At 38.8% G+C, this 19,294-nt stretch overlaps 1 protein-coding gene across 2 annotated transcripts in view; it reads right to left on the bottom strand.

The window, feature by feature from the left end:
- EFHC1 (EF-hand domain containing 1) overlaps positions 1-19,294 on the bottom strand; it is a 70,508-nt gene that overhangs the window by 15,146 nt on the left and 36,068 nt on the right. For both annotated transcript variants that reach the window (XM_028509765.2, XM_036024229.1), the window contains 4 exons: positions 17,104-17,324; positions 9,469-9,609; positions 3,164-3,377; positions 2,370-2,517 (listed from right to left, as the gene is read on the bottom strand). In XM_028509765.2, coding sequence (XP_028365566.1) covers positions 2,370-2,517; positions 3,164-3,377; positions 9,469-9,609; positions 17,104-17,324 — 724 coding nt within the window. The remainder of the gene's footprint in view (positions 1-2,369; positions 2,518-3,163; positions 3,378-9,468; positions 9,610-17,103; positions 17,325-19,294) is intronic.

The raw sequence follows: 19,294 nt of genomic DNA, 5'->3' as shown, positions 1-19,294 counted from the left end.
ACACTGCACAGTAAAGACACTTTCCAAGATATTTCACTGTCATTAAAGGAACTCTAGGAGATATTCCACAACACTGAAAGCAAAAATAATAACATTTTGGAAGTTGATCCAAAATTAGCAAGCATATGACAGTTTGCCAGGGCACAGAAAACATGTTTGCTCCGTATAAGTTATATGGTGAGAAAAAGGCAGCAAGCACTGTTTAAACTACTACTCTTGATAAGTTTTTTACAAGGAAATAAAACGCTTTCATTTTCCATGTTGGCCATGTTTTAAATTACAGTGTACTAAATAAAAATTAGTATTACTACTTTTTCATTTCCCTATATATTTATAATCATCAGAGTTTTTCAGAGTTTTATTGTATGATTATACAATAATTTTTACAGTGAACTTTCCCACTGACTATTGAGACCGTGCTTCACTGTCATTTTCATAGCCCCACACACTACTGTGCACACGGAGACGACACTCTCCTTGCTCAGTTCCCAGGATACTGCACACACTTGGCTTTCTTCCTGCCTCGCTAGTCGTCTCACTCAGTTTCTTCTTCTCAAGCTCTGAGTGTTGGAGGACCCCCAGATCAGTCCTTGCAGCTCTTCTTTTCTTCATCTGGACCCAGAAGATTTCACCTAGTCCCGTGGCTTAAAATATCATCTATATGCCAACAACTCCCACATTTGCATCTTCAGCCCAGGCCTCTTGCCTGAACTCCAGATTTATACACCAACGGCCTGACTGATATCTCTCCGTGGACATCTAATAGCTGTCTTAAACCTTGTGTAGCCCAAACTGAAATCCTCTCCTCCTAAAAAACCTCCTCTATGTCAAAGGAACACCATCTTCAATCTCAGATGATGGCAGCTCCTTCCTTCCAGTTGTCCAGGCCAAAAAACTTGCAGTCATCCCTGACTGCTCTCTCTCCTATGTCTCCTAAGTAATCTACCTTCAAAATACATCCAAAATCAGACCACTTCTCTCACCGTCTTTTAAAAATATTTTTATTTATTCATTTTTAGAGGAGAGAAATATAGATGTGTGGTTGCCTCTCACGTGCCCTGTACTGTGGACCTGGCCTGCAACCCAGGCATGTGCCCTGACTGGGAATGAAACTGGCGACCCTTTGGTTTGCAGCCCACGCTGAATCCACTGAGCTACACCAGCCAGGGCTCTCACCATCTTTAATACTACCCTGGTCCATGCACCAGCATCTCTTGCCTGGATTAGGGCAATATACTCCTAACTAATTTCTCTCCTAATCTATTCATAACACAATAGCTCTTTAAAACATATGTCAAATCTTGCCACTTCTACTCAGAACACAACAGTGGCTTTCCATTTCACTCAGAGAAAAGCCAACATCTTTCCAAAGACTTAGTAGGTCCTACACAATCTGGCCCCTTGTTAATCTTCCAACTCTAGCTCCCACCTCTCTGCCCTTCACTCAGCCCATTCCCACCACTCTCACTGGCCTACTTGTTGCCAGTATTACTTGAGTAGTCTAGGTATAATGCTACTTAGGGCCTCAGCACTCAGCGTTCCCTCTCCCTGGAAAGCTCTTCCTCCAGATACCCATGTGGCTAATTCCTTTACCTTCAAGACACCTTTCCAAGGTGTGACCTCCCCTGATCAACTGCAATCTGCTACCACTCTCCAGAAACCCTTATCAGCCTTATCTTGTTCCATTTTTCCATAGCACTCATCAGCTAATATACTCTATCATTTACTTATGCTCTTTATTGGCTATCTCCCTCTGCTTAGAAGGTTAACTCCATGAAGGAAGCAACTTCTTTGTATTTTGTTTACTAGAAAAGCCCAAGGGCTAGTGATTTTATCTGACCCATACTAGGCATTCAATAATTATTTGCTAAATAAAAAAAGTTGAAAATATTCTAAGTTATCTAATATTCTATCTAATATTCTATCTAATTAGATATTCTATCTAATATTCTAATTGTTATCTTGGTCCCAGAAAACCTTTTGTGTATTGCCAATAATTCTACTTGGTAAGGAAAATCTGAAAATCTAAAATGTGATTACCCAACATTTTATCAAGAATTATTTCCTGAGCCCTGACTGGTGTGGCTCAGTGGATTGAGTGCCGGCCTGTGAACCAAACAGTCACTGCTTCAATTCCCAATCAGGGCACATGCCTGGGTTGTGGGGCCAGTTCCCCAGTAGGGGGTGCTCAAAAGGCAACCACACATTAACATTTCTACCCCTCTCTCCCTCTTCCCCCCTCTCTAAAAGTAAATAAATAAAACTTTTTTTTAAAAAAGAAACTACAGATTTCTGTTAAAAAAAAGAATTATTTCCTAAATCTGTCATATTTGCCAAAGTTAAAATGGATTCTAGACAATCAAACATACTTTTCTAATTCTGATGCAGGAGCTTCTCGCTTTCGAATGTGGTCCTGAATTGATGAGAGTGCTTCTGGTGAATACTGGGCAGCATTGCTCTCCATATATTTCAAAGCGTAGTCGTCTATATCACGGATGATGAACCGGTGGCCAAATACTGGGGGTAGGGTAGAAATACACTTAGCTTTGTTATGTTTTTATCACACAATCAGGAGTAAAATAATACTGATCCTGCCATGAGGAATTCACAGACAGGCATCTGTGACCTAGACTAATGAACTTTCAATAGCTCCCTAAACTTATATGCAGTCATTTGCTCAGTATTAGGAAGTTCAGGGTCTGTATTTATAGCCAAAAAAAAAAAAAAGCAATCAATTTACAGTTTAATTGATAAAATAAGGAAGGAAAGTAAACCACTGGGCCACATATGGAAGAATATTAGCTTTACCTTCACTGGAATGCATCCTGAGTGCCTCTTACAAGAGTTAAGTGAGCCCTGGCTGGCATGGCTCAGTGGATTGAGCTCGGGCTGGGAACCAGGCATCGCAGGTTCGATTCCCAGTCAGGGCACATGCCTAGGTTGCAGGCCATGACCCCCAGCAACCGCACATTGATGTTTCTCTCTCTCTCTCTCCCTCTCTCTCTCTCTCTCTCTCTCTCTTTCTCCTTCCCTTCCCTTCCCTCTCTAAAAATAAATAAAATCTAAAAAAAAAAAGAGTGTTGTTTCTCTTTCTAAAAAAAAAGAGTTAAGTGAATTAATTCACTTGGCTAGTTGGGAAGCCTAAACTGTGATTAGAACCTACCCTCAATCATAGCACCAATGAAGAAGTCACCAGGGCTATAGTAGATGGGGTTTTCCACCGAAGAGTGTGGTTTGACAACTTTTGTTCTGCCAAGGTATTTGCCGCCAATGATACCAGAATTGCGAACAGGAGGCTCAAAGATGCTGATCATGTCAGTGGCTAGAAAATAAGAGAAGACAAATCGGCGGTCTTTGTCTTCTGGGATAGGGGATTCCTAGAAAAGTATAAAAAGAAAAAGGATATTCTGAATGTACATGAACTGTCCAGATGCCCCCCAACCCCACATTAAATAACTACAGGGACAAGGTCTCTAATCTAAACCTATTGCGTCAAGTACAATACAAATGAACAGTATGGGAGGGAGGCTGGTGGCCTGGAAAGGACATGTCGCTTCCAAAGGAGGCTGCCCAACTCAGCTCCAGTTGGTTGTTGCCTTGTGAGAAGGTAGGCCCAGTGTTGCTAGATCTTCTGATTTTTCATGAGAAGACAGAAATCTAGATTACCATATAAAGCCCTGATTTTAAAATGTTGACTTAAATTCTTTTAAAACACTATGCAGGCCACACGAAGCACATATGTTGGACACATTCTGCCCACAGGCAGACAATTTGAAACCTCTTGGCTGACATTATATTCAACATGGTGGCCACTAAGATGATTATTTAAAGTTTAGTTCTTTAAACAAATCAAGTTGTACACATAATTTTAAAAAGAAAATCTAACAAGGGAGGAATCATAGAGTTGAAAGTGATTCTGAGAAACTATCTTGTAGACAAGGCTTTTCCTAAATCAAATTGCTGAGAATGATAACATAACCCTTAAGCAACAAATTCCAGATTGAACAAGCTTAAATACAGACATGCTTATTCTTGACTAAAATCTTCTCATATCACAACTTCTGCACATATCTTCTCATTCAGACCATGGAATTATGTGTGTAATAAATTCTTGTTTATTGAAAAAAGACATTTGGATTGCCTTTTAATGAAATAATTTCCTCATACCATTCCCTAATCTAATAGTCTCTAAACTTTTTTGATCGAACACCACTACAAAATTTTTTTTTAAAAAACCACCACCACAGAACAATAAAATCAAACCACATCACTCCTTTGTTTTCAAACCTCCTGAGAATTCCCATCACACTTAGAATAAAATACAAAGTTTTGAGCAGTGCTACAGGCAGGAACATAGCAAGGGGGCTGGGGATTCATCCTTCAGAGCTTTTGTGATGAACTGAAGGAATATGCCCTCTATTTTACTCTATTTCTCTCAGGGAGAAACCTTTGAAGATTACTACAACCAGAACACCACTTCTTTTTCTTGCTCATAGGAAGATGCACACCCCTTCTTTACTAATAGTCCTGTTGGTGTTCTTTTAAATACTTTTTTTACTGTGAACTCTAACACAGAGAAAATACAGAAAAACAAAATGTACAGTTCAAAAATTTTCATAAAGGGAACACCCATGTAACCACCACCACTCAAGAGACATGCATGGACAGAATCTACGAAGCACCTGCCCAGTCAGTATCTCCCCTCCCCCACCAAGGAAGCCATCATCTTGAGTGTTGTGGTTTTATCACCTTTACTACCAAGGAGGCAGCCCTAAACAAGTCCTGTTTTGCCTGGATTTTTAAATCTTCATATAAATGAAGTTACACAATATATACATATTCTTTTGTGTCTGAATTCTTACATTCAAAATTATGTTTATGTGACTGACTTATCCTTGTTATTTGTAGCCATAGTTCATTAATTTTTATTGCTGAACAGAATCAAATCATTTTATAAATATGCCATAATTTATTTCTCCAGTATCCTATAGATAGGCGTCTAGGTTTGTTTTTGGCTATCATGGATTATGCTTTTATGAATATCCTTTATCTCTAGTGCACACATGTGTACTAGTTTGGCACAACCTGGTATATTTGATTTTACCAAACTATTTTCCTAAGCGAGTATGTCACTAGCAGCATGAGATTTTCCTATTGTTCCATATTATCACCAACTCATTAATCATCCTGGTAGGTAAGAAGAGGCAATTCATTGTGGTGATAATTTGTACTTCCCTGATCACCAAAAAGGCTGAGCACCTTTTCATGTTATTGGCCCTCTGGATATCCTCTTTTGTAAAATGCCTGCTTCGAGTTTCTTGCTTATTTTTAAAAATGATTTTAGTGCTCTTTAGATATTCTCGATATGAGTTCTTAGTTGATTTCTGTAGTAACATCTTCTCCCACTCTGTCCTTTCCTTTTTTTACTCTCTTATTGGTGTTTTTTTGAGAAACATGAACTCTTCATTTTAATGTAGTCAAATGTATGTTTTGAAATGGATACTGCTTTTTGTAAACTGCTAAAGAATCCTTCCCTACTGTAGGGTTAAAATAATATTATTATTAAGAAATTTTATTGCTTTGCCTTTTACATTTAAATCAGTTAATCCAGAATTGATTTCTATATTTTCTTCTTGTTTACCTTATGGATATCTAATTGTTATGATATGATTTATGGAAAAGAGCTTCCTTTCCCAACCCCTTGGCAGTGCCGTATTTGTCACGTACGTTTAGTGTGTGCGGGTCTTTCTGGGCTGTCTCATCTATTCCACTGGCTTAGTTATCTATCTTTGCACAATTACTCTTTTGTCGTAACTACTTTAATAATATATTGTGATATGTTAAGCAAATCCACCAATCTTGTTCTCCAAGAATGTCTTGGCTATTCTTGGAAGTGCTTTACATCTGCACATAAATAAGAGAGTCAGTCTGTCAATCTGCAAAAATAAAATCCCTTTGGGATTTTGACTATAATTGCTTTGAAACCATAAATGAATTTGGGGCCATTTTTTAATAATGCTGAATTTGCTAACCAGTTAACGTAGTATATCCACTTATTTAGGTCGTTAATTTTCTCTCAGTAATGTGTTAGGTACTATATACATTTTGTTTGATTTACTCCTAGAAATTTAGTATTTTGATGCTATGGTAAATGGCATTTTTCTCTAACTTTATTTTTTTTGGTTGGTATTTTTGTATTGCCTCCACTAGCATAAAATGTAGATTCTTTTTCATTTTTTACATGTCAATCATTCATTTAGGTAATGGCAGTTTTATTTCTTCCTTTTCAATCTTTATACCCTTTGTTTTCCTTGTAGTTGTATTGCTAAGACCTCCAGTTGAATAGAAGGAGATAGAGTATCTTGCCTAGTTCCTAATCTTGGAGAGTTCAATCTCAGCATTTCATTGCTGAATATGCTGTGTGTAGTAGATTTTTTTTACCCTCACCCCAAGGACATTTTCATTTGCTTTTCCTTATTTTTATCTTTTTTTAAAGAGAGGAAGGAAGGGAGAGAGGAAGTGAGAGAGAGAAACATAGTCGTCACATGGATTGGTTGGTTTCCTTCTTACACAAGAAGACCTGGGATCCACGCCAGGACCAGGACTAGCGTTCACACGGGTCCAGACCAGGGTCAAATGCTGCTGCACCAGGACATGAACCCACATCCTACAAATGGGTTCTGATGGGGAACTGAACCCACAACCTTCTGGTTATGGAATGACGCTGCAACCACTGAGCCACTCTGGCCAGAGCTGTTTGCAGTAGATTTTTGATAGTTATCCTTTTTTGGACTAAGAAAATTTCCTTTTATGCCCTATTACTAAGAGTTTTGTTTTAAACTGATAATTTTATCAAATAATTCTGTGCATCTAATTTTTTCTTTTATTATATAACTGTGATAACTTATCAAAACTGAAATACTTTTTTTGTTTCTAGTTTTCTCCTGAAATTCCTAATCTTGTCCTTTATCTCCTTAAATAGTAAATATAGTTGTGTTTTTTTTAAGTTTGGTAACACCAGTATGCCCCTATATATTTCTATTGTCTGTTGTTTCTGCTCATTTTCCTTCATGTCATCTTGACTTTTGTCTAGATATTGTATTATTAATATTGTTATTTTGAATTAGTGCTATACATTGTATTAAATTATTTACAGAAATAATTTGAAGCCTAGAATGATGCTATTTTTAGAGAATTTGCATTTGCTTCTGCTAGACATCTGGGGGCATTAGTAATCTAGGATCTCCTTAATCTGATTTCTGGAATGGAGATAGTTCAAGGCCAGAAAATAGTCCCTTCAAGGATTAGCACATGGGTTTACCAAGTGCTTTTGTCTTTACTAGGGCCTAGAGTCCAAAGTTTGCTCTGACAGGTGCTTCTGTCACCTGTTTGCTGGAATCAGCAAACTTTCTCAGAGGAAATATGGCCCCATTTGCCGGGCTCACCTCACAGTTTTCAGTATTCTGGTTCTTGTTCCGTAATTCTTCACATCTTGTTAGCTGTTCATCACCCTCAAGCAGTAGAAAACACACACACACACACACACGTACATGCACCAGTTTTTCTAGTTATCTGAGCAAGTGGGCTGATCCAAATGATCTACTCTTCAACCTTTTATGCTATATCAAATATGTCTGGGTTATTTGTGAGTACAAAAGACTGTAGTTAATATAAGCATATTCTTTCTTCTCACTTAACAATATCTAACATTATTTATCACAGTTTTTATAATCAACTATGTATTGATAATGCTTTTCCCAGGATTTTTGGGTAGGAAAGCAAACCTACAACTATGTCCTTCACACATTTATGTGAGTCCTTTTCCCTTTTCACAGCCTGAGCAGTATCCTGGCTCTTGATCAAAAGGATGCTGGGTTGAGGGTTCTCACAGCTGCAGGAGTAAGACTTTTTTCCAAGTTAACATCCTTCTTGGTGGCAACTCCGCAAGTCCCCTCCTTGAGGGCTTTGGTAACTATTTCTCTGTAGTAAAAATACCTATGATTCTCTTTTCCCTATTGTCTCTCTCACAAATAAGATGGCAGTATTAGAATTGCTTATACTGAATGTACTGTCATATTTCTAAATTATTTACATTGTACAATAAAATATATAATAAAATATATTCTTTATTTAAAGAATATGTTCTTTAAATAAAAAAGAATACTAGGTTGAAAGTTAAAGAGCTGAGTTCTAGCCCTGCCTCTGCCTGAGCAGCACTGAGATCACTTAGCATCTCTAATTCTTGTTTTGAACAATAAAATGGTTATAATATTATATTGCCTAACTCATGGATAGCGCATGTGTAACTAACTTCATTTACCCATTAAGCCAACAGCTATTGAGAACCTACAAAGTGTAGGAAGACATGCTCCCTGCCATCCAGGTGTTTGTAGTTACTGCACCAAATTTCCACAAGCCTACTGAATTTTCATGGTAACTTAAAGAACTTAATCATAATGTAAAACCTTCATTAACCAGAATTTGTATGGTATGGAGTGTTCCAGTTGTTAATGAATCCCCTTTTTTATTTAAAGCTTTGTTCAACATTTTCTAAAACATATTAGTTAACTGTTTTTATTTAATTTTTATTTTTCGCATACATGTACTACATACTGGCACACCGTGTGCTACTGTGCTTCGCTTCATTGCATTCCGCAGGTGTTGTGCTTTCTCACAGCTTGAAAGCAAGACCCTCCACCAGCAAAATGTTTACAACTGACTTTATTGCAACACTTGCTTTATTGCGGGGTCTGGAGCCAAACCCACAGTTTCTCCAAAGTCTGCCTTAGTTTGAAAAGTCATCTGACGCACCCCTCCCCACTCCCAATTCTTATTCCCACAAGTAACTTATTTCAATTTCTGCTATTTATGTCCATAATTCTAAATAAAGTGCTTCTATTCCTTTCTCTATACTTTTAAAAAATTTCAAGACATTATTGAATTTCTATCAGTAGCTTGCCTCAGGTAATTCAGACTGTGAGTGAAATATGCACATTTGAATCTATGTTTCCAGATCTGTGCTCCCAACCACTAGCTGTGTGCCTTTTCAAAGGCAACATCCGTTCAACTGGTGTCAGTAAATAATTCCAGTTATTACATTTGATGAATATAAAATACATCAAACTAGACATGGCAGGTGATGCTAAAAGGTAGTAAGACATAAATCCCTACCCTCCAGGAAATCAGCACCCTGGATGGGGCACACAGACACATAAATAAATTGAATAGAGGTCGGGCTTTCAAAACTACTTAGTAAACAAGGCAAGAAAGGTCTATAAATGTTTGAGGAGTAGAGGCAAATCAATGATCTAAGATCAGTGATCAGTTATACTTACAGATTTGTGTGGGAGATTGGCCTTGAGCTAGATCTTAGGTCAGGGGCACCATACTTAATTCATACCATCCAGCCTGCCTGGAGGCATGGTACTGAGACAGAATAGAACCTTAGTACATAAAAATCATCCTTACCAGTGAAGCCAAATAACGAAGCACCTTGTTATCATTCACCAGCATTTTCACAATATCTTTTTTGGGAGGTTTTGGAATGAGAGTGAAGCAATTCTGAGCAGAGTCTTCAACTAGTCCAAAACCATTGTAGGGAGGTAATTCCTGAAGAAATACAGGAAACAAAAAGTAAGGAAGATGCTATTTGTATTAAGAATTACAAAAAAATCTAGACAACATTTATTTAAAAGAAATTACAATATTTAGAAGAAATAGTCATAAAAAACACACCACATATTTCTTTCCTCTTTGTTTATAGATTTTGTACCATGATCATCCTCATAGGCATGACTGATGATGCTGCCAAGTGAGTCTCAGGGCCACAGTGAAACTGGCTGAGGCCCACTGACCCCTTACTGCCAAAGCAGACCCTTCTCCCAGGCCCAGTCCTGGCCCTTGTGATCATCCCAGTGTGACTTGGTTCATTTTTCCTATTTACCTCCATATTTCTAATATTTCTATTTCTTGAGTTTTGCCTCACAGAAGAGGGATGACAGTTATACTTACAGAGAATTCAAATTCCTTGTTCACACAGAACTCTTCTTTCCTAGTTAAGGAAAACACTCGACAAATTTCAGATGCAAAGGTTATTTGGTAAGTAGTGTAGAAGTATAGGATGAGTGTGTATTTCTCATTCAGGTTCCATGAAGAGCTGAAAGCATCACTCTAAGGTGCTAGGATCTGTCTCAAGACTTAGGTCGTTTAAAGGCCAGTTTCCTCTCTCTCAGCAGCGCTAGCTAGAATGCAGCAGAGTTCTTTCCTTCTGACTCCTTCTTGCTGTGCTTTCTTAGCAAGCTCAGCTTGCACCTTGCTTTTCACTTGTGGATACCTTCCCCAAATCTTTTTATGAATTATATTCTGGCACTTTTAACAAATTAGTCTCTATGTTTCCTGGTCCATCTGAAACAGGATGCACCTTCAACCAGTGACTGCTATGTTCATTCAAGGTGTGGTGATTGGAACACGGGTCCTGGACCCACTGTCCAGGGCTGTAGTAATGTGATCGTCATGGCTGGAACATGACTAATGGATCCAGTGGGTGGGCAATGACCTAATTTGCTACAAACACCACTGCTCAATGAATATACAAGTTGCCATGGCCAGAGGGACCTGGGGTGAGACACTGAATACTAATAAGCTTTGCATGACTCCCAAGCCTAGGAAGAAATGCATCCACATCATCACCCAAGGACAGCAACCTGGTTGGGGGATGGGGGTGGAAGTTAAGGAATTTCAAAATAGGGAGGTAGCTGCAAGCCTTCCTCTCAAATTCCTTTTGTGTTTCAACAGGCTTCTACCTGCTTTTCCTGAGCCGCACCTCATTTGCCCTGCTTGTAATAAAGACCTTCCCTAAATTTCAGCCCGTATTCCTGGAGTCCTGGCACCAGGCTTTCATACCATACTCCAAGCTACTGCCTGGGTCCTGTTTCAACTTAGATGAACCACTCCTCTGACTATGGACATTACCACTCCTAGATACTCCCGCTCATATGACCCACCCACCAGAGTTTCTGCCCAGGCTTTCCTAACAAAGCATGTATACACCAAGTGTGAGTCCCACAGTCCCTCATATACTGCTTTTAGGGGCCAGCTACATAGCAGATTAGTTCTTCCAGTCCTGGTTTCTTCCTCTTCCCCAGCAGCAGGTCTCCATATGGGAGCCAGCCTGAGCTAGAACACCTCCGGCCATTGTGGCCATGTTTACTTATTCCCAATCTAGCAGACCAGCCTGACCTACAAATGTGATTCTCAAATTGGATATATGCACCTCATGTCCACTTCTGTCCCTGATGATTAGCTTGGCTCCAGCTCAGGGGTGTCCAACCTACAGCCTGTGGGCCACATGCAGCCCAGGATGGCTATGAATGTGGCCCAACACAAAGTTGTATATTTACTTAAAACATTACGAGATTTTTTTGTGATTATGTGTTACAATGTATTTAATGTGTGGCCCAAGACAACTCGTTCTTCCAGCATGGCCCAGAGACGCTGGACACCCCTGCGAGTCCAGCTCAGCCCCTCTGACCGGATGTAGCACCCCATCCCTGTTTTACAACGAGGTCATTCAGGACTTACATGACTGAGTGTGAAGACTAAGGAGAGCTAAACTATTTGCTGTTGGGTAAGTGGAGCTCTCCCACTCGTTTCCAACACAGACTTTCATGTAGGCAGAGTGAGTTTATTTGTAATATAATTATGTGTCATAATTTGCTGGGAAAAAAACCTGACCAGAACACTATAATTAATGTGCCATATGTATGGGGGTAGAATTAGTTTTATTATACAGAGTGGCAGAGATAGGGCAAAACAAGCAAACCAAAATCTACAGTGTTCACTTCTCTCTGCTCTCTATCCAAACCTTTCCTCCTTTTCTCTCTTTGGAAGACAGGTTAAAAGAAAAAAAGACTATGGTAATGAGAATGGATGGGGAGAAGTATTCTAGGACTGAAAAGCTTTTATCAGCTCGAAGGATAGACCAAAGCCACACTACAAAAGCTGCACCTCTCTGCTGCAACCCCTCCCCATCCCACCTCCCAGTTAGGTAAAACTCCTTGATGTTTAATAGAATCATCCTTGGACTTCACAATATGACCTCTGGCAAGTCTCTTGGACTGCTATCTTATACTATACTTATCTATAATCTAAAGTGGTGGAACAGTTTGTTTGATCAAAATCTAGATCTGTTCCCATAGTATTTTTTCTTATATACTCCATCAAATGTTGCCAAAAAATTTGAGAGCGAGGCTAGGTTTTCATTATAATTCTTAATGAGCACATTCATTGGTAAGGAATTCTATCAGGTAAAAAAAAACTGAGAGTAGGAGGTACACTCATGTATCACTTAATGGCAGAAATACGCTCTGAGAAACGCACCGTCAGGTGATTCCAGCACTGTGTGAACATCATGGGGCACACGCACACAAACCTGCAAGGTATAGCCAACAAGGCAGCTACACGACATGGAACAGCCTATTGCTCCTAGCTACAGACCTGTACAGCATGTCACTGTCCTGAATCCTGTAGGCAATTGCAATAACACAGTGGTAAATAACACAATGATATTTGTGTATTTAAACATTTCTAAACACAGACAAGGTACAGGAAAAATATAGTATAAAGATAAAAAATGGTACACCTGTAGAGGTCATTTACCAAGAATGGAGCTTGCAGGACTGGAAGTTGCTCTGAGTGAGTCAGTGAGTGGGTGGTGAGTGCGTGGGACAGTACTGTACACTGTCATAGGCTTTATAAACACTGTACCCTTAGGCTACACTAAGTTTATAAGAATGTATTTTCCTTTAATGATAAATTAATTTTAACCTACTGTAAACTTTTTACTTTATAAACTTTTGAATTTTTTTAAAAAATTCAACTGTTTTGTAATAATACGTAGCTTAAAACATATTGTACAGCTATACAAAAACATTTTTCTTTATATCCTTATTTTATTAATATAAGCTTTTTATATCATCTTTAAATTTCTTCAAAACTTTTAAATTTTTTATTAAAAACTGAGACACACCACATACATTAGCCTGGGCCTACACAGGGTGAGGGCCGTCAGTATCGCTGTCTTCCGCTCCACATCTTGTCCCACTGGAAGTTCAGGAACAGTCGCACACATGGAACTGTTGTCTCCTGTGACAGCAATGCCTTTTTCTAGAATCCCTCCTGAAGGACCTGCCTGAGGTTCTTCCTGAGGAGGTGTCACTCCTTTCAGAAATATGTCCATGCTGTGCTTGGTTTGTTTCTTTTTTACATCACATATTTGCTTATAAACAGATGAGGCACCATGAACACTCCTCTCCATTAACGAAAATCTTTTGGTGTTGTGGTCCAGGTTTTCCAACTTTTAAAGAAGCTTATTGAGGTCTGCAAAAGCTTCTGCTAAACTCTTCACTGTGATTTTTCTTGGGGGTTCTTCTTCTCCTCCTGCAGTTTCCTTTTCTCTTGTCTCTTCTTCATGTACACATTCCAGATCCAGTCCCAGCAACTCTTCATTAATTAACTCCTCAGGAGCCAAATCTAGGTGCTCCTCGATGTCATCATCATCCACATCACAGTCTTGTTGGTTTTTTAACCTCATTCTTCACAAAGTCTTTGAAGTCATGGATGACTCTCTTGAGTGTCTTCTTATAAAGTCCATACATATACTTCTATTTGACCTCAAATAGAAGTATATGCTCCAGTAAAGTTCTTGATGCAGTCACAGATGCTACAGTCCCTCCAGAATTGTGTCAGTCTTCTCAGTGTCTCCCTCAATTGCAGCAATAGCTTGGTCAAAGGTCCTTTTCAGGTAGTAGGCCTCAAAAACGGCTGTAACTCCTTGATCCACTGGTTGCATCAAAAAGAGGGTTTTAGAGGGAGAAATGACACTTGGATATTGGGATGAAGGTTACCAATAAAAGGAGGATGTCCAGGAGCATTATCAATAAGCAACATCTCTATGTTATTCTCCAAAAGGTACTTCTCCATTTTGCTAGCATAATAACTGTGATTCAAGACAGCATCTTAGAAGAGGAGCTAGATCATCTGTGACCTCCTACTGCTCCCATAGTACACTGACAGTGCATGATTTACTGGTACGTTTAAAGGTCCTGGGGTTCTCACTGTGCTAGATCACAAAGGATTTCAATTTGTAGCTGCAACATTGCCCCAGGGCAAGACTGTTATCATGTCCTTGAAAACCTTGAAACCTGGCATTGACTTGGCCTGCTGATAGATGAAAGTCCTTTCAGGTATCTGCTTCCAGAATGGGGAGGCTTCATTCATACTGAATATTTGCTTTGGCAGGTAATTTTTTTCCACAATCAGCTGAAACCTAGATTTTTTTCCAAAATCTAGGGTTTCCAAAAATTCTTCAGTGAACTTTGCATCAACACTCACAGACTCAACATTCACTTTCATGTTATATGATAAATAACAATAATTAAATTGAATCATTTACATCACCTAGAACTAGCAGTAAATTCACATTATGGGAGCAGCCTTTTCTTTCAATATCACAAACAAACATTTTGCTCTGGCTGTGATCCTCATGGAGCTGGAAGGGATGCACTTCTGTGTCTGGTCTTCAATCCAGGTCATTAGTAGTTTCTCCACATCCGACATAGGCCCTTCTCAAATTTTTGTTGGTTTCACAGCTTTGTTCTTGTTCTTTAAGACTGCAGCCAGAGCTGTAACCATCACTAATTTTCTACCTTCGTATATTTAGTAATTTTTTATTTCGTTTCCAGATCAGTCACTTGGAGTGGCCTCTTACTGGCCACATTAGCAGTAGATTGTATGCTTAGAGGCCACGATGAACAAAATAACACAACATTAAATTCATCACAAGAGAAAATGATGCAGTCAAGAGATGCAGTGAACACAAAACATAACAGGCTGCTGTGGCATTTTACAACAGACATTTTTATATAGGCAGAATGATTGTGCTCTAAAATAACAATAAAAATCATAGTATAGTGAATATATAAACCAGTAACAGTCACTTATTATCATTATCAAGTATTATGTACTGTACATAATTGTACATGTGATACTTTTAAACAACTGGCAGCACAGGTTTGTTTATACCAGCATCACCACAAACACACTTATGACATCACTGGGTGATAGGAATTTTTCACCTCCATTATAATCTTACAGAACCACTGTTGTACACGTGGTCCATTGCTGACCCAAACATCATCATGTGGCACATGACTGTATAATCACCACCTACACTTGCTTCCAGAAGTTTTATTGCCCCCAGGGAACACACAGCATACCTAACTCCAAATTCTTCTTTGTAATTATTTTTACAAAACCTTGGTTCTAAAGATATCACCTGTCTTTTGGGGATGCAAATACAGTGGTACCTCGGTACTCCTTGTTAATTGGTTCTTGAACTCATGATGAGTGTTGAAAATGATGAGTACCAAGTGATGAAGGATTTTCTCTTGCAGGGTGGCATTGTGACTCATACAAGTTCTAGTACGTGTGACGAGTCCCAAGCAAGCGCTGAGCGCTACAACACTTTCCTCTCATCCAAATGCAATGGGCACCTGGTTTGATGAGGTCTGAAGCCAAGGAGTACTGAGGTATGACTGTACATACTTCACAGGCAATCTTCTTCAGCCTAGTTCAAGAAACATACTGTATACATACCTCCTGTTTGCTAGGCACTGGGTCAGGTGCTAGGCACACAAAGATATACATAATGTAGTCCCTGCCTGCAAGGAATTTATGGTCTAGTAGAGAAGATTCATGAACAGATGTTCTAACATAATAGACAAGTATTAGTAGGGAGAGGCACAGAGCACCCCAGGAACACAGAGGAGGTGGCCAGTCTGCCTGCAGCTTCAGAGACGCCCTCTTGGAAGAGAGAAAGCCTACATTGAGTCTTGAAGAATAAAAAAAGAGCCATATGAAAAAATGATGGGAAAGTGGTTTAAGCAGGCAGAAGAGCATTAGCAAAAGTCCAGGGAGTGAAACAGGATGTGGCACCTGCAGCACCACACACGATTCAGCACAGTGGAGACCACGTGCACGCGGCGCAGGCAGCAGATGGACAGAAGGCAGGGGCCTCGGCTGCAGCAATTTGTTAATTCCATCCTTCTATCCATGGCTCTCTTTTGAAAAGAAAGAGCCCAAGACATTGTTTTACACACACAGTGGCAACATGGAGATGAGCCAGATGTATTAACACCCTGCATCATACATGGGCAACAGAGAGGTGGTATAAGGGGCTCCCAACCTGAAGAGGTACAAAAACATCAGTGCTTTTAGTCCATGATACTGTGATACCTCAGTACTTCAGATACTTCTTGAATTTGCTGTATAATGTGTAATTTTTAAAACATGTGATTCTCATTTGAAACTCATTAATGTGGTTGAGCCACTATGAAGGCTCAAATTTATCAGTTTACTATTTCAGTGCATTAAAAGCACCACGAACTTTCTCTCAGATCAGAGTGGACTTCTGTGGTACTCCAAACTAATTTTCTGGTTCAATGTGATTCTAAGGAAAGCTATGTTGCAATGAAAGAAAGTCATCTTCCAACATCTTCAATTAACTGTTTTGCTGTTAATTGCTGGCATTTCTTTTTGTTTTGCTGTCAACCAATTTTTAAGTCAAAGGGTTTAATAAAAAGGCAAGAAACAATGAAATGCCCTAGGGGTCTGGAATTTTAAAAGATGTCTTTTCATACAATTAAAATGAAAAATATTATAAAAGTAATACAAGGTTTGGTATAAAAAGAGAACATAAAACCACATAGAATATAAAACAAAGGTCCCTTGTCCTTTCCTACTGCCCTCCCACATTTCAAATTAAAGTGTTAATGGTGCAGGTGGATATTCATCCTGTTCTTTTTCTCAGTATACATAAGCAGATATTGTGAACAGTAATTTATAAAATAGCACCAAATCATGTATACACATTCACTTAAGAAAGTTATGGACATTTTTCAAGTTAACATGCACAGTTGTTCTCTCTCTCGCTCTCTCTCTTTTACCGGTCTTACAGTCTTCTAATTATATGGATGGGTATAGTAATTTATTCTGCCAATCAAAAGATTAATTTTCTGCCTACACCCAGAACTAGTGTTCCATTACCTGTTTCACAGGAGGCGGTTCCTTCTTGCTTATATCAATACGTGGTAAATCAGAGATTCCAAACTTTTCTTGATAATACTTCCGTGTAAATGGATCACAATCGTAAATGAAGAAAGTTCTCCCGAGGATGGTGAGTGGTTTCCCAACGATGAAGTCTTTGGCAGTATACCATTCCAACACCTCTTGATCAGAGATTTCCAGCACACACTGGGGGAAGGTCTCTAAGACATTATAGCAGAGAGGGAGGAAAGAGGAAGGAATGAAGATGGGACACAGAACAGCAAGGCCTTCTTGAGAACCTGAGGGAGTGTGGTCAAAGGTCAGGGCCTCCTCTACACTCCCTACTCTACACTCTCCTACTCTACACAGAAGAACATAATGCTGTATATTTCCATCTGTTGGCAGGACACATAAACAGTATCCCAGATGGTTTTTGTAAAGTCTCTCTCCCATATTCAGCTCCAACTATCACTGCAGGTCACTAGCCTTCGCAGAATTAATGTTCAGAAAGAATCATCCCTGGAGGAAAGAATAAATGTCCTTCTGTAGAGTATTAGATATAGGTCGAATCCAAGTCATTGAGTTCAACCTCCCACCCATGTAATCCTTCATCCAACAAACTATTAGTGACCACATATATCATGTACTAGGTATGCCACTAGATACTGAGACTACAACAACTAACAACATCAGTAACGTTCCTGCCTCAGTGAGGACAACATTCTGTTTGGGGTGACAGATATTAACAATCACACAGATGATGGTTTTCCTTTGATTGTGATCACTGTTCTTAGGACAAGCTGACCTAGTCCCATGGCAGGAAGCAGGGACAGTCAGCTTGATGATTACAGTAATTCACACATCTGGGGAATCAACACAATTTTCCAATGTCAAATGAAACTTGCACTTTTGGAATAAATCCAGTTTTGTCACACTGTTTTATGAGAACTAAGGATCGACTTGTTTAAGGCTGACACCTGTAGCCTGGCCTCCATGGAAACCATAAGATAGTCAGTTCTGGTAATGGGCCACATTGTACAGCTTTAACCACAAAGCCTGGCCACAGAACTCTGATCTCAGGGGGCATGAGAAATAGGCTGGTAACCTCCTATTAATTGCTAAGAGGGGAATGTAGGGAAGGAGGCTAAGGTTTTATTATATCAGACAAAAAGGCGTGCACTCCAGTACTTCATCACACTAAAAGAAAGGTTGATATTTTCTCAGCTGTGTATCTTAAAAGTCCCTCCTCCCAGTGTCCAGTGCCTAACCCTACTAGAGCCCATTGAGATACCCCAGGAAGTCATGGGCAATGGGGTACCCAACTCGTGACTCCATGAATTTCCCTCAGTAAACAATATTCCAGGAGATCTGGTGTGTGTGTGTGTGTGTGTGTGTGTGCATTTGTCTTTGTTTGTTCAGCAATTGTCTTTTTCATATAATGCTGTATTTCACTTACTGATATTATGTTTAGGTCTTTTACAAATATGTTCATGAGTGAAAGACTGTAGTTCTTTTTCTGTGTCTTTAATTTTACTGATTTTACTGGTCATTTTGAATGAATTAGGTTCTTTTTCTTTTCTATGAAAGAGTTTGTATTAAGCTTTAAATGATATGTTCTTAAAATATTTAGCAAAACTGAAAAATTATCTAGACTGGGTGTTTTATTTGTAGGAACACTTTTAACTGATTACATTTGTTTAATGCTAAACACATTTGATTTTTATCTCTTCTTGAACAAGTTAATTTTCTCTAAAAATCTACTCATTTCACCAAAGTTTTCAAATGTATTGGCATAAGGCTGTTAGTATTATTCCCATATTTTCTGTTTAATTCCTATTGCCTACTTTTTATTTTTAATATTGTATATGTGTGAATTCTTTCTTTTCTCCCTTGATAAATTTTGTTAATGATTTGTCATTTTATTAGTCCTTTCAAAGAAACAACTTTTACCTTGACAAATCTATTATTTTTGTTTTCAATTTCATCATTTTCAGGCTCTTATTTTATTATTTCCTCCATTTTAATATCTTTAGATTCATTCTGTCACTCTTATTCTAACTTTTTAAGGATGTCCACCTTAGTTTTTCAGTCTTTCTTCTTTCTTAAATAAACACTTAAGACTATGAATCTTCCTCCAAGTAGCACTTTTGATGTATCTAAAAGATTGGAGGGAAGACTATGAATCTTCCTC

The sequence above is a fragment of the Phyllostomus discolor genome, chromosome 4 (genome assembly GCF_004126475.2).
Source record: "Phyllostomus discolor isolate MPI-MPIP mPhyDis1 chromosome 4, mPhyDis1.pri.v3, whole genome shotgun sequence".
In the NCBI taxonomy this organism is placed as follows: Eukaryota; Metazoa; Chordata; class Mammalia; order Chiroptera; family Phyllostomidae; genus Phyllostomus; species Phyllostomus discolor.
The sequence above is the reverse complement of the archived record's forward strand: the minus strand, read 5'-3'. Positions and strand labels throughout refer to the sequence as shown.